Consider the following 21,974-nt stretch of genomic DNA (forward strand, 5'->3'; position numbering starts at 1 on the left):
AACCTCTACAAATCATGTGCAAAATCCCAAAGCGAGCCCCACTTAAAAGTAAAGGATGCATCGAAATGACAAAATCCTCAGAGGAATCACCATAACTCATGCAAAATCCAGCTCACTTGGTTTAACAAGCAAGTTGCTCATAGATATTGGACCCACTGCTTATAATCCCTGAACTTTGATTGTATTTCCTATGATAAACCAAAAAAAATCAGCAGGACTACAGTGCTTAACTTCTATCCTGATATCCAACCTCAATGAGAATACAAACCAGCCTCAATAGCCTCTTTCACACAGTAATTCTGGTTAATTACCATGAATTTACAAGAATGAATTTACCAGTAAATATAAAAATGTGCTGTTCACACATGCAGTGACGTTCCGTCTTTTTACCAGTAAGACATCATTCACACATCAGTATCAAAATACCGGTAAACTCGGAGAGAAAGCGGAAGTTACCTGTGGCGCGCGGCCGGCGAGCTCCCTCCGTGTTGTATTTGTAAACGGCGGGTTATGAATATCCACGGTCCGTATTTTGTTGTTTTCACATCTGTGGCAAACGGTCGCGAAGTTGCTCGTGACCAAACAACATTGCGTTAGGCGGCGTCAAACGGAACCTGCGCGTTTGCACATTAGGCTTCACAGATGGTGTGCTAAGGACGGCGGCCATTTGGCAATTAGATGGTAAGCTGTTTTAAACAGCTTTGGTGAAGAAATGTGGATGTTAACTTCAGGTGTGCTCGACTTTTAAGCAACATGTGTGTGGAAACGTCCGTAAACAGTCTGGGGGAAACCGCGTCACCTGTATAAAAAACTTTCTGATTGGCCCGATCTGTCAGCGCGGTCTGACGTCGTCCGTTCTAAATGCCGGTAATGCTATATTTTTCGTTCACACACAGCGCTTACCGGTAAATTATCGTTAATCTTACAACCTGTCTTACTGGTAAATTGGGAGCACTGATTTACCGGAAAGGTTCTGTTCACACATGACATGTTAACTGCAATTTACCAGTAAATTACCAGTAAAGACTGTATGTGTGAAAGGGACTAATGAGAATACAAACCAACCTCAATGAGAATACAAACCAACCTCAATGAGAATACAAACCAGCCTCAATGAGAATACAAACCAGCCTCAATGAGAATACAAACCAACCTCAATGAGAATACAAACCAGAATACAAACCAATAGGGGTGCACCGATAAATGCCGATATACACTAATAATACATGGCCAATAATTATTCTGAATCGCACAGCCAATATTATTCACAGCTACACTGAAAAAAAGATTCATTGAATTTAATCAATTTTTTTAAGGTAAGTGGTTGCAATCAATTTAATCTACATTTAAACATAAGTTTTATATTTTATTTTACTTTTCTAATATTTTTGTTTAAATGTAGCTTAAATAAATTGATTGCAACCACTTACCCTAAAAAATTGATTAAATTCAATAAATAATTTTTTCAGTGTATTTCATGTACTACGGCTTTTGATTAAGTCCTTATCGATCTGAAATCACTGTTAGTTTGAGTCGTTTATAACATGCATTTGAAAAAGCAAGACTCGTCAAACATAATCATTATACATATTCTTTATTATCATAAAAATAACTGAAAAGGTATGAAGAACAGCAATAAAAATATATCCGTAAGCCATTTTCTAGAGCTGCGTGTCATAGCTGCGTGTGTATGGATCTTCGTCTGCAGCGCATATTGAGTTTCTGCACAAGAGCGCCCTCTGGCTTTTGGATGTAGCGGAATTTCACCATAATTCATTAAAAAGCATAGCAAGAATCACCGGCCGATATATCGGTGCACCCCTACAAACCAATCTTAATGAGAATACAAACCAGAATACAAACCAACCTTAATGAAAATGCAAAACCAACGTCGATGAGAATACAAACCAGAACACGGATACACCATCGAAGACCAAACCAAGACAAAGTTTCCAGTTTAAGTGGTCACCACATAACTACCGTAATATCTTCACTGCACAAATCTCAAATATACAATGAAACCCTTATCTGACATAACATTATCTAACGTTTACCTTGCATGAAAACAAAATCAAATCTAATAGGGAAGCTAATTAGAGCTGCTTCTGTCACTGACACACATCAACCAGGGTTTGAAAGACAGATGATGTCATACAGTTCACCTGACCATATCTACACACAAACATCTAAAATAAAACAGTTCATTAAACTAGTAGATAATGTAGAAATTAATTTTTCGGGAACATTAGACAGGCTTTAAAGACAGATGGAGAGAATATGTAAAATATATAAAAATATACTTTCAAACATGCTTTGGTGTGTATTAATATATAAACAATATTTGAAGCGTTTGGATCCAAAACGAGATAACTCCGTTTTTTAAATATTTTGTCAAAACATGTTTATTATTATTCTGTTTTTAATGATGCTACTCACCTGTATCATTTTAGTTATGAAGGCGTAAAATAAAACAAACTGTAGTTTGATTGATATTAATTTAAATGCACAATAAAAAACAGATTTTTGAAAAAATATGAAACGGAGTTATCTCGATTTGGAACCAAACTCTTCATTTATTCAACAGCCCTATCTCATGGGTCTTCTAGATTTTAAGCATCTATACTTCTTCACTGCTTTGATTTTAACCTGCTAAAACCATACAGGAGTCTAAAATAAAAGAGAGACTGTTTGAATAATAAATCCTGTTAAATCTATTAGAGGAAAAAACACGCTTCTGTTTTAGCGATCATTTAGGATGTGAGCTTCATTTCCACACTGTGCAACCACCACAAAAGAGACACAAAACAACTGCTCGCTCGCACAAAGTCCTCCTAAACACTTTTGTATCCGGACAATATATTTGTAAACAGAATGAAATGTAAAGTCAACAAAGGAAGCAGAGTTAAACATAAGCACGAGCGGTGTGTGTGAAGGCAATAGCGGTCTCTGTATCACTCAATTGTAACGCACTGAGTGTCGTACTGAAATCAGACTTAAATCAAACTTACCCACTCCGTATTTCTCGTGTTCAGTAGGTATCCACATATTCATGTTTGCGTTAAAAAGAGCGTTAAAAGCTGCGTTAAAGCATACATTATCTCGCGCTTCACATCATCATCCCGCACACACTCATTGTTCAGATGGCTCGAGCGAACTGAGCAGCACGACATGAGAACGCGCGCTCACACGCACCCACAAACAGGCGCACACACAAACCAGTGCGCGGCCACTGTAAGACGCAAAGCATGACGGGAAATGAAGTCTTACGATTTATTTATTTGATCGTTGGTGATTTGCGAAAATACTGTAGTATGCTTTAGTGTTCACTACACTATACTGTAGTAAATTCATAAATAGTGAGCCATATACTAGTAGATATTAGTACAATATCTTCAACTACTCTTTTTGAGGGATTATTATTATTATTATTATTATTATTATTATTATTATTATTATTAGTGATGGGCATAGATTAATCTTTGCATAATATATGAGTTTGTGCTGTGTGTAATTATTATCTATATAAAAATATACACATTCATGTATGTATTTAAGACACATTTACATGTGTATATATATTTATTTATATTTTTATATATAAATAAAAAAGATAAATAAAACCTTTCTTAAATGTGTGTTTAAATATACATAATATTTACACATAGCACAAACTCTTTTATGCAAAACATTACTTTTATTTTGTATGAGATTCATTTAGATTAATCTATGCCCAGCACTAATTATTATTATTATTATAAAGGTTGTTTTTGTTACTTTTTGTTATAGGTCATATATTAAAAAACATGCATTTAAAAAAAGATGCACACTTCTTGTATCCAGTATTTTGCCTTTTAATTACTGAAAACTTTTTTTTTATATTTTAAAAACAATTGCAGTTTAACATTGCAAGAGTCAAATGCTAATAATTCAACTATGAACATTGGTCAAAAATTAATTAATCAATGCATATATTTTGTATAGCACTGTAATGCAGAGCTCTTCTTCTTGGTTTATCTGTTCAACCTTCATGAATTGATACATTTCATTTCAATTGTTACAATTGTAACCACGCTGATACACTTTACTGTATGAATAAATAAAATAAAAAGATTAAATTAAATTAGATATTTTTTATTGCTATTTAGTTGCTTTTTTAAAATGTTTTGTGGCGCTATAAAGATACAAAGTTTTATTATTTCCAAGTTTTTTGTTTGAATTCAAGAGTTGAATGAACAGTCTTTACATGCAGACATGAATACAGATACCAAAAACTGCTTGATTCCTGTTTTATCATTATCAGTATGCCCGTTTTATTATAGTTCTTACAACACAGAATTTACAAAAAAAAGTGTTTTCTGCATATTAAATATGTATTGAGAGCTTGTTCATTTGTTCCAGGTCTAGCTGTGTGTTCTGGTAAATGAGCACTGATTCATGTTCAGATCTTATCTGAGTGTCAATCTAATAATCTGCACTAAACTCATGTTGCACCGTGACAGATTGTTTGTATATGCAAAATGATTGCTGAATACCAAAAAAGATTCAGACTTTATTTTTGAGAGCAAAATTCAGTCCTGCTTGTACAAATGGAAAACAAATAGCATCTCTATAGCAGCATGTAGGGTATCTATCACCATCTAACAGCTGTTAGGAGAGATATGGATGTTCACTGATGGACACCAGATCGGGTTTGGTATTCTCATTTCCAAAATTATTACTAGAGTTTGTTCCTGTTGCATCTGTACCTTTTTGTCAATTAGTATCACGCTAAGATCAATTGTGGACCCAGAGAAACATGTAAGGGCTTTGATGTTTATTTTATTGGATTGTAACACTAAGTCAAAGCAAGGTGCACTTTTTATAAATTGCATTGTGAGTACTTCCTACTGGTCCCAAGATTATTTCAGTAGAAGCTCACACAGACAGGTGTCACACAGATGTCATTTTTGGACTATGGATTTATGATTATGGTGACTGACAACCATAATCTCTCTTAAAAAAGTATATGTTTTACTATATTTGAAACCTCAACAAATGAGTGTAGTTATCTTTAAAGTTTATGACACTTGTTTTATTTTTATGTTTGCAATAACATTCCTACACAAGCATAGAATAGTGGCCATATATGGACCCTAGAAACAGTTTAAGTAGTTGAAAGATGAAAAGGAGATTATCGCACTTTCTAATGGACACATTACATTCATGCCAAACATATGTTTCCTCCATGCAGCATTCTTTAAAGATCCCCTTAAATCTGACATTTACTCTCCATACATTATGGTGTAAAATGCTGGAATGCAGTCATGTCGGATTTGTTGTCTTTTTTATATAATTTCTATAAATTATATAAATGTATATAATTTATCATAAAAAACATTCATTGCACAAATGCACACTTTTATACAGGCAGTATCGGTGTCTACATCAGATCAGTTTTGTAAAATATCCTATGGTCCTCTGTTAAGATCACCTCAAAAAGATCTGGATAATCTGGAGTCTTGAAGATGCAGGATGTGATTCCTGTATCTCCAGATTGTCAGAGACACAACACATAAGGCCAAGAAGTTGTCTGAGGAGGAAGAGAGACACAAATTTAGTGGCTATCTTTGTTCTTTACTTCTTTCATGCGTGTGCATAAGCATGTGGCGGACGTGCCTGCGACGCTCTGCACATCTGAGCTGCGTCTGATGAGTGAACACTACCATGTGAATTGTTATCTGTTCTTCTTTTAATACCAAGAAGAGTTTAGCACTGAGGGAAAAGATATGACTGTTCCTCTGTGAAACAAAACATCACAGCTAACTTTTTGTATGTTGCTTAAATGCTGTCTGATTGAATATTTTGATATCAAGTTTTTTTCAAAACTACAACATGTGTGGTACTTGTGCACAACCTGCTACCAAATCAGCTACATAATAGAAAAATGATCAACAAATGATCCCTAGCTGTCACTATGGTGGTACCCTTTCAAAATATCATAATCTCACCTAAAGGATTATTAGGAACACCTGTTCAATTTCTCATAAATGCAATTATCTAATCAACCAATCACATGGCAGTTGCTTCAATGCATTTAGGGGTGTGGTCCTGGTCAAGACAATCTCCTGAACTCCAAACTGAATGTCAGAATGGGAAAGAAAGGTGATTTAAGCAATTTTGAGCGTTGCATGGTTGTTGGTGCCACCATGTACCCATCCTCTGATGGCTACTTCCAGCAGGATAATGCACCATGTCACAAAGCTCGAATCATTTCAAATGCAAATCGAGAACATCAGCGAACTGATCAACACCACCGCAAGATCATTATTTGATACAGACATGATGGGGCTGTTTTGCAGGACTGGGTTCCAATCTTTCAATTTACACACATTTCAAATCTGTTTGAAAATGATAGGATTGTGACTGATGGCTATTATTTTACTCCACCGAATTTGTCATAAGCCGTGTAGGCAATGAATAAAACACCCACCTGCAGATTGTTTCACACACTCTATAAACAAAACAACTGACTCACCCAAAGTCCACCCACAACCTTCACCTCCACACAGACACAAACCACATGTTTCCACACTTATCATTAGAGTGAATTATCAAACTCTTTAATCCTCACCAAACCTTAATACAAATAAATCACAAATGTTTCATTTTAACTTGAAAACAGGTGTAAGTTAGTGTCAGTGCCAGTCATGGTCCACTGAAGCTTGTAGCAGATGCAAACACATCCTCAGCACTAAACTTTGCTATGGTAGATGGAGACTTAACACATTTCACCACATACTTTTTTTTGGACATATGCAATGCATGTTTGGATATATTTTGCTATACTCAACTTTTGATGCATCTCAGTACACTCTTAAAAATAAAGGTGCTACAAAAGGACCAAGAGTGGTTCTTCTATTAAAAATATGTATGAATATTTGTCCATGGCTCTGTGAGTGAAAAAATGAACTAGACAGCGCAAGAGTTTTTTTGTACCCTCTTTATTTTTAACAGGCACTGATAAGATGGCATCAGTGTAAGTGAAAGGTGAATTCCAACTTGTGCTAACACCTGAAAAAAATGCTGTAACAAAAGACAGAGACATCTTTTGTCACCGTGTCCAAACAGCCGTAAATAATGGCTTATTTACTTTTCTTGTGCGGTTTCGCATTGCTCTTTGGAGTAAAAATTGTTTTTCCTTCTTGATATAAATAGGAAGGTCACATGTTTTAGTTTCCATGCCATTTGACAGTAGCATGCATAGACCCTAAGTACACAGGCAGCAGACTGTGTTCATCACAATGACATCACAATGACATAACCTCCATAATATAACCCTCTAGCAGCTGACAGGTTTATTTTTGCAAGCGTCCAGCCAGACGTGACTGCTGAATATGCATCCATCACTGGCGTAGATGCAGTGTTTGCATTTAGACTGCTTTTATGTACGTAAACCGTTATGTAAGAGTAAATCTGGACTTTTGAGTCTGCATTTTCTTAAATGTAAAGTATGTACTTTGTCAGTGTTAAAATACTTCTATGGCAGTTTAATATGCAGAGAGAGCATTAAGAATGGGTTTATCTTTCACCACAATAGTAACAGCACCATCAAGACCAGGCATGAGATATTCCCTTGATATTCCTGTTTTTCCGGTTTTTGCTTTTACTTCAAAGTTAAACTTCCCGTTGTGCCATAATGTGCGCTTGTGAATAGACCAAAGACTGAAAGAAACAAACTGACATCTATGATGGTGGCAAACAGGGTGCTGCACTGACTAACTTGCCTCTGTTACAGAAACTTAATAAAACAATTACAAACCTGAACTGTACATGCCAGAATGCATTTCTTCTTTATGCTTAGCACCTGATATGCAAAAACACTTTTTTATAATAATAATATTTAATACAAAAAAAAAAAAATGCAATGCGCAATGTACTCTCAATGTAAAAATAAATAGGCTATATATATCTACTTAGACAAGACGTCAGACTTAGAAAATAGTCTGTTTGATGACTGACTTCCTGTGTCATCCTCCGAGTTCCTCTCCATTCTTCTAACAACGGTAGTTGCTGCGGTCTCATCCTCAATGGTAATATTTCTTGGATTTGTTTGTGACAGTCCTGTAAAATATGATGATATGCTGCTTGGAATCCCTTTTATTTGGCTGTTATTGCATTAAAATAGACTATTGGTGCATGGCGACATTTGGAAAATCGGGGCATGGATTAAAAAAGGATCATGACATAACCTTGACACACTGTCTGTCACCTATGTCACAGGAGGGGAAGTGCTGACAGTAATACTCCATTCTTTATTTTACTGTTGTTTACTTTGCGCTATTGTGTGGCAGTGCTTTTACTTAAATTATCTTATTATTTTATTATTATATTATTTTAGGCCGTTTGATGACCATTAATCATGGGGAGATACATTTTGTCCTCACCAGAGATAAAAAATAATCAATCAGAGGCAGGGATATAAAGATCAGAGGGGGGATAACGCCCCTTCATCCCCCCAACAAATCGCAGCCTGGTGCTAAAGCTGTCATACACTTCTGGTTATGGATGATTGATGGGATTGCTCTTTTAAAACACACATGAACATGCACAGCTGCAATATAGAGTCCTCAGATATTGTGCCAGGGTGAAAAGTAAATAGTCTAAGGTTATTCCTGGAGGCCCACTGCTCTGCATATTTTGTATGTCTCCCTTATTTAACACACCTGAATCAAATCATCAGCTCATTAGTAGAGATCTCTATGAACTGAACTGATTGGCTGTTTTTCAATTCCAAGAATGCAAAGAACGGACTATCGTTCTCATGGAGATTGGTCTTGCCAGGCGACGGAAAAACGAACTCAGAAGGTCGCGAGAACACAGAACGCACTTTTGAGAATTGAGATGTGTGCGATCTTCCTGTTGGTCACCTGACCTCCCCGTCCGTAGCAGTTTTAACATAAAGTGGCATGGCATCTTACGCACAGAAGCCACTGGCACGTGCCACTATGTTTAGTGGCACTTCCGGTTTCCATTGGCTCGTACCAGTGGCTCGTCGAGTGGCACTTCCGGTGTCCAGTGGCTCATGCCACTTTTTAGTGGCTCGTCGAGTGGCACTTCCGCTGTCCAGTGGCTCAAACCACTCCGTTTAGTTGCTCTTACACTGACACATGTCAGTAAAACTGAGGTCTGTTGGATTGAGGCATGTGGCACTGATCGATCATTACAGATCCGAGCGTAACGCGTGCTGCTGCTATGTTCATTTAATTGTGACACAATGATTTTGTGTGTCCTTTTTGACTCTGGTGTTTCAGGTAACCGAATGCGTAAAATGAATCGAGAGCTATTTATCATCTTGACGCTCGTTCATAAGGGATTGTATGATCACAATATTTAAATATTTAAAATGAAAATGCATAATATTTTGAGTGTTTTAATTTAATAAAGCACAGTATTTTTCTGAATGGTCGTGTGAACATTGTGCCTTTCCTTTATAATAATCAGTTTTTTTAAATCTATTTTTTTAAGTAGTAGGCCTAATTTAAGTGAGTCTAGATATTCACACCCTTTAAATGAAAGACGAGATCGAAGTAAAAAAACTGCCCCTTTTCTTAAAGCATACTGTAGGCAACATTTAGATCCATTGAAATGCATAAAATAACTGTGTTTGATTTAATCATTTTAAAAGTGTTTCTGTCGGAGCTTACTTAAAAATCTTGTTTGCTTTGAAATAATTTAAAAATTTATCTGAAATAAATACTAATTTTCATAAATATTGTGAAATAATAATTTGTTCAAATTAAAACCCCTTATTTCTTATGGATAACACTCTATATAAAATGTAATTTTGAAGGGCACGTGACGTATCTGCACTGTCAACACCTTGTAAATATCATGTTGTAAAATATGTAATAGGACATTGCTTTTAAACATAGGATGTAAACTACCAACATGGTTGGACGGACACCTACTGTTTTGGCGTGCATTTGTGTAAATGCGTAGCCTACTTTTCAGATAAAATATTATAATATTCTGCGAGATTCTTATAAATGACACTTTTTATTAAATACAACACATTGGCACTGGTTACATAAAAAAACACGCGACTCACAGACTAGATTTTCACATTTAGAAAAATTATATTAAAAACTAACAGTATTATATACAATATTGCTCAGACAAATGCTTTATTAAATATATAAAATATTTGCCTTCCCATTTTAAATATTTACAATTTTAATACTTAAATTGTGAATTATGATCATCATACAATCCCTTGTTGAACGATCATCAAGATGTCCTATTTAGCTCTCGATGCATTTCACGCATTCAGTTACCTGAAACACCAGAGTCAAAAAGGACACACAAAATCATTGTGTCACAATTAAATGAACATATAGCAGCAGCACGCGTAAGTTACTTTCGGATCTGTAATGATCGATCTGTGCCACATGCCTCAATCCAACAAACCTCAGTTTTACTGACATGTGTCAGTAGACAAGCCACTAAACGGAGTGGTATGAGCCACTGGACATCGGAAGTGCCACTCGACGAGCCACTAAAAAGTGGCATGAGCCACTGGACACCGGAAGTGCCACTCGACGAGCCACTGGTACGAGCCAATTGAAACCGGAAGTGCCACAAAACGTAGTGGCACTTGCCACTGGCTTCTGTGCGTAAGATGCCATGCCACTTAATGTTAAAACCCCTTCTCCAGATTTCAGCACGCAAGTCTACGCTCGATGCTTTCTCGATATCAAGAACATATCCGGGTATTTTCATTCGTGCTTGTGTTCTTGAGAATTGGAATTGAACTTCGACTGTTAATGATGACGTAGAGCGAGAACACAAGGATGCAAGATCACTGAAAAACGCATATTGAGAAACAGCCATTGTGTTACAAAATGTGCAGAGCAGTGGGCCTCCAGGAATTGAGAACCACTTTCTTTAAAGCACTGAGGCAGGACATCTTAGATCCAGTTCTGTAAGTATTAAAAGTGCATTGAGTAACCTTAAAAGGAGGCGTTTTAATCTACATACACCAAAGTTTGATTTCAACCATTAAAGCGATAGTTCGGCCAAAAACGATATTAAACCCATGATTTACTCATTCCCAAGCTGTCCGAGTTGCATATGTCCATCGTTTTTCAGACAAACACATTTTCGGATATTTTAGAAAATATTTTAGATCTTTCTGTTGATTAAATGTAATATTACGGGGTCCAGCCATAGTCCACGACCTTCAAGTCCAAAAAAAGTGCGTCCATCCTTCACAAATTAAATCCAAACGGCTCCAGGATGATAAACAAAGGTCTTCTGAGGGTAATCCGTGCGGTGTTGTTGTAGAAATATCCATATTTAAAATGTTATTAAAATAATTAACTACCTTCCGGTAGCGCCGCCATCTTACGCTCATCCGCATTCAGGATGAGCGCTTACGGAGCGTACAGAGGTTTCTCTGCTGCTGCTCTGTCCCCCCGCCCTCCGAATTTGTCATACGTCACTAAGAAAAGTGTGTACACTACGCTAATACTCTCTTCTGAGATGGCCGCGCTACCGGAAGGTAGTTAATTACGTTAATAAAATTTTAAATATGGATATTTCTACAACAACACCGCACGGATTACCCTCAGAAGACCTTTATTTATCATCCTGGAGCTGTTTGGATTTAATTTGTAAAGGATGGACGCACTTTTTTTGGACTTGAAGGTCGTGGACTATGGCTGGACCCCCTAACATTACATTTAATCAACTGAAAGATCTAAAATATTTTCTAAAATATCCGAAAATGTGTTTGTCTGAAAAACGATGGACATATGCAACTCGGACAGCTTGGGGGTGAGTAAATCATGGGTTTAATAACGTTTTTGGCCGAACTATCCCTTTAATTTCTTAAATCTTTGATAACAAGGTCAAATTTTCAAAGAACGTTCTTTGCATTGTGTAGGATGATTTTATAGAAAACAGTAAATCTCAAAAGTTTTTACAGGTAGGGTCACAAATACTCTATGCACACTTACGAGGGTCATTGTTTAATTTCCTGTTTGCTTTAAAAAAAAAAAGTATTTCCAGAAAATGTCTGGAATCTTTCTACATTTGGATTTTGAACATGTGCGTGCAAGAACATGCAAGATATCATGTGGGAAGGTCAATGAAAAAAGGATACTTCAGACAAATATCAAAATTACCCCATGATTTACTCACCCACAAGCAATGCGATATACATATGTCCATCATGTTTTAGACGAGTACATTTGGAGTTATTTTAGTAAATGTCCTTGCTCTTCCAAGCTTACAAAGGCTATGTTTACATGCACAAAATTTTGTCAATCTGATTGAATTTAATACGATTCAAGGTTACGACGATACAGTTTACATGCACCCTAAACATTGCAATCTGATTAAAATGTTTGTTTACATGTACATTATATAGAATCCGAACCGAAAGTCTGTGCAAGCACACAGCCAGGGTTGCCAGACTTATGCATCAAAACCATCCCAAAGGATATTCAAAACTAGCCCAAAAGCATCCCAATGACTATTCACACCCCAAATACCAATAACTAATCAACGAAATCATTTCATCTTTAATATGCAGAAAAAACAACTGGTGGAAACAGTTTAAACAGTAACTCTAATCTAAACTAGAATAAAAAACAGAGGATGCAACGCCTCCCTGCGGACAGCATCTCTCGACTTTATCTCTGGATTAAAGTCAAAGCGGAGTTGGAGAAAGTTGTTCTTAAGAAGTTTTCAGATATAGGTGATGAAAACACACTTTCAAAAGTCACAACGCTATTTTATCGCTTTAAGTAGCCTAATGTTTTAAAAGTACACATAAACGTGGCAGAATGTACATCGTGTGACCCCAGTAACCTTACCTTAATAATGCGTGCTGCCACTGCCTTGCTATTGCGTGTTTCTGTGACGAGAATCATGTGATATAAGAGTTTAAAGGATAATTCCGGTATTTAACACTTTGAGTCTCATTTCTGGTTTGTTTTGGACAAACTACAGTGATGGACACAGAAATTTTGACAATGGGTCGTGTCTTGAGTTTTTGACTCGTTTAGAAGCGTCTCTTGCCTGCTTCAGAATGGAAGTCAATGGCCATGCACAAACATGTCATTAAAACAACACTTAACGTTTATTTTCAAAACTGTGCTGCTCACCGAGTGGTTTGTGGTGTTCGTTGATGATTAAAAACAAGTTGTGTAGCGAAATACAGTTTCTGTCGTGTTTTATTTGGCATTTTGTAAAATTCCATTGACTTCTCTGGAAGACTTATTGCTCGCTGATATATCACTCCGCCGCCGGGAAACAGAAAAGGGACTGTTTAGATGTGGTTGTTGTTTTTCGCTCGGTTTCTCTCAGAATAATTTTTTCCCATATTTGTAGGGCTGGACCATAATATTCGAATATTCGTTCCGTGGGTTGACATTCGATTTTCAGTTTTGAGATTCGAATATATATATAAATATTTTACAGCGTTAATGCAGAGCTTTTGCCAAGCAGGAAGTGCGCTTCACGCTCCCACTCTATAGGTGGCGCAGAGAGACCAACATCCATAGCCAACAGCCACCAAACGGCACCAGTGGAAGAGATCTCCTCGAACGGAAAACGCGCTTCCTGCTTTGGCATTCACGCTAATAGTGTTGTAAATAACGTTCAGTTTCTTGCAAAAACTGATTGATTTGCCTCACAAGACGTCAATATGTCACACAGAGTTATGGGGGATTACTGTTGTATTGGATATATATGCTTTAGCTCTTAAAGTGTGCGGATCTGTTGACTTGCATGACGGGGTTTCTGCAAAATATCTTCTTTATTGTTCTGCTGATGAAAAAAAAACATATTGGATGGGTGGAATTTGATGTTGAGGGTGTAAGTGTTATAAATAAACTTGATTTTGAAAGTATGCTACCGTTTTATTACAGTTTGTTGGACTACGTTCATTCATGCTTCAGACTCAAATATAGAGCGGAAGTATATACGCGGTTGTGAGGTATCTGAAAAAATAGTTCCACTATAGCAAATAACACAGATTGACATCATACATTGCGCCAATATATTTGTTTTTAATCATCAACGAACACCACGAACCACTCGGTGAGTAGTACAGTTTTGAAAATGAACGTTAAGTGTTGTTTTAATGACATGTTTGTGCATGGCCATTGACTTCCATTCTGAAGCAGTCAAGAGACGCTTCTAAATGAGTCGAAAAGTCAAGACACGACCAATTGTCAAAATTTCTGTGTCCATCACTGTAGTTCATCCAAAACAAACCAGAAATGAGACTCAAAGTGTTAAATACCGGAATTATCCTTTAATATAAGACGTGAACTTGAGCACAAATGTTCTGCGCATGTATTTTTGCATCCGATTGGGGAAATACTACGATTCACACGTTTACGCGCGTACTTTTCTTCTGCGGATTGGATCACAAATCGGAGAACACCACCCCCTTCAATACGATCCAAATTTGCATCCGATCGTCCTCAATCCTATTGATTAAGGTGTTTACATAAAGGCTTTTCAATACGATTGAGCCATCAATACGATTACAAACGGATTATTTGGTTGCATGTAAACGGACCTAGTGGGAGAAAACAGGGATCAGGGAAGAACTTATGACTTTAAACCCTCAAAAAGTGCATCTATCCTTCACAGAAGTAATCCACACGGGTTCAAAGGGTGGGTACCCCTTTTGTGGGTAATAGATGTGATTAAAAAAAAATGTGATTCACGAGAGTTACATGGCAACCAATGCTTACTACGCTAAAACTCTTGCATAAATTGTGTGAGTCCAAGATGGCTCTGTTACCGGAAGCTAGTTAATACAGTTTATAAAGTTTGAAATCTGGATATTTTTCTAACCAAATCGCATCGATTATCCGCAGAAGATCTTTGGAGTTAACTCATTGGAGTGTGGATTCTGTGAAAGATTGATGCACTTTAAAGGGCTTTAAAGTCAGAATTTTTTTCCTGATACCGGTTTTCTACCATTATAAAGCTTGGAAAAGCAAGAAGATTTACTCACATAAATAGAAATATTCGATTAAAAATGTATCTCGAATTGCTTGAGGTTGAGTAAATCATGGGATCATTTTGATATTTGGCTGGAGTATCCCTTTAAAGGTATAGTTCACCCAAAATTGAAAATTCTGTCATCATTTACTCACCTTCAAGTTTTTACAAACCTGTATGCATTTCTTGGTTTTGTTGAACACAAAGGAAGATATTTGTAATAAAGCAGGAAGCAGAAGCAATATAGACTTCCACAGGAGGAAAAAACACTATGGATGGTCACTATCAATGGTGCCTAAAACTGTTTGTTTACAAACATCGCTAAAAATATCTTCATTGTATTCAGCAGAACAAAAAAATATATAAAGGTTTAAATAACTTGAGGGTGAGTAAACGATGACAGAAGAACACTTTAAAATGATTTAAAAACAATTTAAACTTGTCACTTAATTTAACATATTATAGGCTACCTAAGTACATGAATATATTTTAAAGTGCGTCTTTACTGATCTACATTTAAATGCTTCTACAAAATCTTTTATTTTGTTTATAAAGACCTCAGGTGTCCACAAGGACATACAACAGGTGTTTAAATTTTTAAGAGAAGATAACCAGAATGAAAATAAGATCATGTGTGCTTAATATTTACATTTGAAAAGAAGCGCTATGTTCTCATTGGCCTCATGCATATGCAACTCCATTCTGCAAACAGACAAATCAATTCACACTGAACTGTGTGTTTCACTGCCAGGCTCATTTTAATAATGCTCACGATTCCTTCACACACATACACTGCACATCCCACCTTTAGTTTTGTTGTCATATAACGCTTTTGGTTTGTAAAATGATTCAGTCTTCATGTGTAAGATGATGCTTAATAAATTGAGCAACTATTACCATTGCTGCTTTCACTCTTATATGGTATTTATGGATGAACAGGGATTTTCTTATGTTTGTTAATATTTTTTCACAGTGGCAGTCAAGTGACTTCTTTTTCAAAAGCGCACGAGGTTAAGTTCGTCACAACATGTATTTAGCCGTCATGTGTTTGGCTCGTCATATATGAACAAAATATATGTTCGGTGCATCATGCGAACCTATGTGCACATTTGTGTGCACGAAATTCAGCTTTTTTTGTGCCTTGAGCACAAAATGTCTTTCTCATTCGGACAAATTTCTTTTTCGTTTGATTTTATGAATTGTTTTCTCATTGTTTTTTTCCTATTTTCTTATCATTGTCGCTTGGGGTTGGGGTTAGAATCACTTTCTGGTACATTTTTAGACATCCTAACCCAAACCCCAACTCTAACCCCAACTCCAGGTGAGAATGATATAAAAATAGAAAAAAATGAAAATAAAGCACTATTCGGATGGGATTAGTTTTCCAAATGACGTTTGAGTTTCAACGTGTCCCCCAGGACGTCTGTGATTTTATGTACCAATTCAGACGGGATTAAAATTTTCAGGCTATTCCAGAGATGGGAGTGTCTGTTTCATGTGTTTGGGCATTGCAGAAGATCATATGCGTGTATGTAATGTTTGATATTTAGCTTTAAATGTAAAATTATTACAGAACATGTAATTTATTAATTTAACTTTAAGTACACTGTAAAAAAATTCAGTAGAAATTGCAGCTGGGTTGCCGGTAACTTACTGTAGATTTAAAGTTATGTTATTTACTGGCAACATTTTGTTCAAAGTTAATTGAACATTTAACATTCACAAGTCTTTGTCTTTACAGAGTAAAACTAAAAAAACAGGATCAAGCAAAACATTCTTGGAAACAAAATCTGAAGCAAAAAACAGAAAAATGATTTCTGGTTCCCAGAATGCTTTGCATGAGGCTGTTATTGTATAGTTTTATTCTGTAAAGATAAAGACTTGTTAATATTTAAAATGTATTTAACTTTGAACAAACTCTTGCCAGTAAATAACATAAATGTAAATCTACGGTAAATTATCAGCAACCCAGCTGCAATAACATTGTAATTTCTACAGATTTTTTTACAGTGTAGCTTATCTGTTTTTTATAACTGGCTGCTTATAATAAACCCAAAGAAATGAAGAAATCATGAATAATAACAATTATTATCTTTATTCATTTCCAGAGTTAAACAAAATAAGGTTGAGTTAATCTTACACTGATATTACAGTGGCCAGTCTTAAAAGTGTTTGATATTCACCTCGTCTTGATTTAAATATTTTATGGGCAGTACAATATACACTCATAAGTTAGACCTTGCGGCAGATCTTGTTGGCCAAAACACGATAAGAACCGCGTTTTTAAAAGATATTGCGGGCAAACACAGACATTTGCATCCGGACAGGATTAAATTTCAGAGGACCTCTGAGTTCGGCGAAAAACAGGAGGTAAATTGCTCTGGAATTTTTACGGAGGTCGTCAGAGAAAAACACAGACATGGCTGATTTGGACGGGATTAAAAACACAGAGGACCTCTGAGAAGCGCGATTTTCTCAGATGTCCACCTATAAAACTAATTCCGCCTTAAGACATAAAATGACACGGAAAAAAAAAAGTCGTGCCACGGACACGAAAAACTATTTATAGAAATTCGTGCGAGTGATACGAAAAAGACATTTGTGCTCAAGACACGAAAAATAGCTGAATTTCGTGCCATAGACGAAAAATAGTCAAGAAAAATGTGATTAATTTATTCGTGACTATACACAATACGAGCCTGCTGCACACACGTTGAAAGGGTTTATGATAAAAGAGATGTTCGCATTTACATTTGTCTTGCAAGAATTTTTTTATCATAAACCCTTTACATGTGTAGCAGGCTCGTATTTTGACAAGACACATGATACACATGGTTCACATTATGCAACAAATGCATATTTCGACATGACGAGCAACACATGACACACTGAACGCATACTGTATATTGAATTCACGCCCCTCATAAGAGAAGTCACTGGCCGCCACTGTTTATTCATTCATATTAGTATGGTTAGTGTTTCATATTTTTATAGTAAAATCAGGTTGCCAGGCAACTCTAAGAGGACACTGGCATTATGAAATAAAGGAAATTAAGTGCATGAATGTCCATCTGTTACTGCTAATAGCAACTGAATCAATAAACTCTTATTGTTTTCATTTATTCCAGACATCACAGTTTAAGAGAAGCAGAACAGAAACTATAACTAAAAAATATGATGTCTTTCCAGCCCACAATTTCTTATGAATTTCTGGGGTTTAAAGGATGGACATCCCCGAACCTAAGTGGAAGTGCGGTATTACATCCATTTACTTATTTCACATTGACTCAGAGAGGAACAGAAAATCAACATCATAGATATTTTCTTAATGTAACTAATTTGTAATTCGTGATGAACTAATGTTTATAATCGCACATAACATTCCCCTTAACTAGTTCTGTCAACATTTACTCACTCTCATGTTGTAACAAACCTGTATAAATTTCTTTGTTCTGATGTACACAAAGGAAGATATTTTGAGGAATGTTTGTAACCAAACCGTTTTCAGTTGACTTCCATATGTAGTATTTTCAATTGTGCTTCTGTTTCCCGCTTCATTACAAATATCTTCATAAAAAGGTATACATCACACAATGGACAACAAAAAACTATTCATTTGAAATGAAAAAATACCGGGGATAAAAAAGAGAAAGCACAGCACTTCTAGTCCATTTGTTCCTGACGATTATGCCACAGGTTCTTATCACTGTCGCACTGGATGTTTTCCCTTGCAATGCACAGAGGGAAATACCTCTTAAATGGCTTATCCATCCCTGGCAGTCCTCTGCACCTATTGCCTAGCAACCAGCATTCATTGCCTCTAGAAGGGACATCTGCTCATATGGTCGGTGATCTAGACCTTTCATCTCCAAGCAGAGAAGAACCCCTCCATTGGGTTCAGAAATAGATGCAGGGAGGTAGAACGAGTCTTTCATTCAGTATATCAAGAAATTTAATGAGGCATTCTGTATTGTACTGGCCAATAGTTGGTATAGGACACCATCTTTGGGGATGGTAGCACACATGGTAATATTGGCACTCCTCTGCCCAATGATGTTCCTCTCATGTCTCCTCACTTTTGAAGCCGGCTTAATCCACATACTGTAGGTGAATTTGTGATATGCCCCTTCTGCTTCGAGCTCCATTACTCTCTAATGAAAAAATAAAATAACAAATACATACCTGCATATACTGGACATATGCTTCCTCCACAATCTGATTGATTTATTGTATACTGTAGGGTCACTATTGACAAAACATTCATATTTACATACACAATGATCAAATCGTATTAAGCCATGCAACTTAAAGATGATGCAATGAATATTAAATATTTTCACGATTTTCCTTTTGTACTAATTTGATGGAAATGTTAAACTGCCTGAGCCTGAATTATTGTGTAACTCTAAAGCTGTATTTTAATGTTGCGTTTAAAATAAATCAGTCATGCACAAAAAGAGGTTAACTAGATTTTGAAACAGAGCTACATTATTACGGCTCATAACATCGGTGGGTGGCAAAAAATGAGAGATATCTGTGCTGATGCAAAAACGTTATACTGACACTTTTTAAACAAAACACTACTGTGATTATTTCATATGAATTCATCAGTGTGTTTAGTGCTATTTTATAAGCTGTGTTTTCTATAAAAGAGTGTTGCTCTGTTCGTAAGTTGGGGAGTGAATATGACCTCTGTCTCTATCTGAATGTTTTATTCAAGGACGTCGTTGCGAGAGCTTTAAAAATGAATGGACGCTGTGATGGCCTGTTGTGTGCTGTCAGTACAAGGGCAACAAGTCAACAGCGAGTAGACACACCAGCTTTATGCAGAAATCCTGTGATTGTACGGACAGGCGGTACTGTCGGATATTATGATGTGTTATTTCAGGACATCATTGAGATGAAAAGAAACATAGCGATTTGACCAGTTCTCTTTGCTAAAAGTGTCTGTTAAATGTTTGTGGATCGCTGCTTTCAAAATCACGTTTTTAGGGTCACCCTCAAGTGTATGTTTGCGTAATGGGAGATTTTGCGGAAATCTCGGGAGAAACCTCAAGCAGCACCTCTCGGGGTCAGAAGAAAGATATCTCAAGGGTTTTCAAGGATTGAGGGCGCCGTGGCATAGTCACAGAATTTTTTGCTCATTTTTCTGTGGCATTCTCACGGATCTCTGCATGTTTCCGTGGCCCTGCCACGGACTTTCTTTTCCATGGCATTCTCACGGATTGGTTTCTTAACTGTTTTGTCCTATTTTCTTATCATTGTCGCTTCGGTTTAGGGTAAGATTTACATAAAATGACATCCCTGCCCAAACCCAACTCTATAAATCACATCATCTGGGTTGTTTTTAGACTGATTGACTCCGCATTGCTGCAGTAATTCAGGCAAAATGAGTCCCAACTAACTATTAAGTGCTGTACATGTTCTTACTTTTCAGTTGGCCCAGATTTTAAAAATCCTTTCTTTGTATTGGTCTTAAGCAGTGTTGGGCAAGTTACTGAAAATTAGTAATTAGTTACAGTTACTAGTTACTTCTTTTAAAAGTAACTGAATTACTCTACCAGTTACTGTATATCAAAAGTCATTAGTTACTTAGAAAAGTAACTTAAAAGTTACTTTTCTATGTCTGCTTTTTAAATGTAAATATGAACAGTACTGAACAGCAGTAAAATGATATGGATGGGCTATTTTACACGTAAGACTCTAATATATCACATACTGAAGGAGCCTATTTTGCTTTAGATTCAACCTTTGAATATTTTTGTTAGAAATTATCTTAATATGTAAGCTTAGTTTATTTATGTATATCATTTAGACCATTTAGACAAATATTCTGCATTTTTACAAAAATATATAATGTTTTAAAATTGTGTAGTGTCTCTTTAAAAATTTGGAGACAATTGTGTCAACATGTCGTATTGTCTAAAATAAATTATAATTTTTCTTATTTCATATTTATTTTAATAAATTAGAAACGTCTCCGCTGTGTCCTGCTGACAGGCGCGATGCGCGTGCAGCAGATGAGGCAAATTATGAGTCCTCCGAAGTTTAGACCGTCTCATTTCAGTTCTCTTCGCAAACTTCTGAGCGCCTTGAAACACCGAGTGCTCACCTTTTATCGCATGCTTAGTAGGGTGCAGCCCTTGAATTGGAACACAGCTTGTGAAGCTTGTCACAGGGACTGTTGGATTTAAATGATACACAGGATTAAAGGAAGATATTTAATCAGAAAACGGAGTAGGCTACGTGGATTGTTTTGTCTGACGGACACAGAGCGAGTGGATTGTTTTTTCGGATACGGAGAGACTGAAACTAAAAGCGAGCTCACACATACTATGGAGTTTTAACACGGGTGTACAGCGCAGTGTGAATATTTTAGTGGAAACAACAATCGCGGATCGTTCTCTTCCATGAAGCCGATATAAACATCTAAGAATATATGAACATTTCTTAGATTTATTACCTTTGTGGACTACAAATGCAAGTTGATGTCATACTGTGATTGCTTGGTGAAGATCATTTACAAACATGAGACCGGATGGATTATGACTTGCGCACAATTTTTAAAGAAAGGTATGTTGTCCCGTTTAGATTTTTCATGGGATTAGGGTTAAGTAATATTCTAATTTTCTGAAATAATGAATTTGGGATTTTCCTTAGTTGTCATTAAAATTAAAAGATATAAACATTTGATATATATTAGTCTGTGTGTAATGAATGAATATAATATACAAGTTTCATTTTTTTTGAATGGAATTAGTGAAATAAATCAGCTTTTTGACAATATTCTAATTATATGACCAGCGCCTGTACATCTGAACCTAAATGTTACATTTAGGACCTTATTAAAGGGTCTCGCAGTGACAGCTTGGGACCATTTTTGACATATGTTTTCTGACAGTGCAGAACTTTATCAAAAACAAATGTAATTTTATCCAAAGTCCCCAAAAACGGGTCAATCTACAACACCA

At 36.2% G+C, this 21,974-nt stretch overlaps 1 protein-coding gene across 6 annotated transcripts in view; it reads right to left on the reverse strand.

Annotated features, from left to right (window-relative positions):
• The window catches only part of dock4b (dedicator of cytokinesis 4b), a 134,299-nt gene extending 131,094 nt beyond the window's left edge, over positions 1-3,205 (reverse strand). For 4 of the 6 annotated variants that reach the window (XM_073853978.1, XM_073853985.1, XM_073853957.1 and 1 more), the window contains exon 1: positions 3,009-3,204. In XM_073853978.1, coding sequence (XP_073710079.1) covers positions 3,009-3,051 — 43 coding nt within the window. In that variant the 5' untranslated portion in view covers positions 3,052-3,204. Of the gene's footprint in view, positions 1-3,008 lie in introns of all 6 variants that reach the window. The other 2 variants (XM_073853936.1, XM_073853876.1) reach the window with 1 other exon arrangement.
• Positions 3,206-21,974: the final 18,769 nt, after the last annotated feature.

This window comes from Misgurnus anguillicaudatus, chromosome 1 (genome assembly GCF_027580225.2).
Source record: "Misgurnus anguillicaudatus chromosome 1, ASM2758022v2, whole genome shotgun sequence".
Lineage (NCBI taxonomy): Eukaryota > Metazoa > Chordata > Actinopteri > Cypriniformes > Cobitidae > Misgurnus > Misgurnus anguillicaudatus.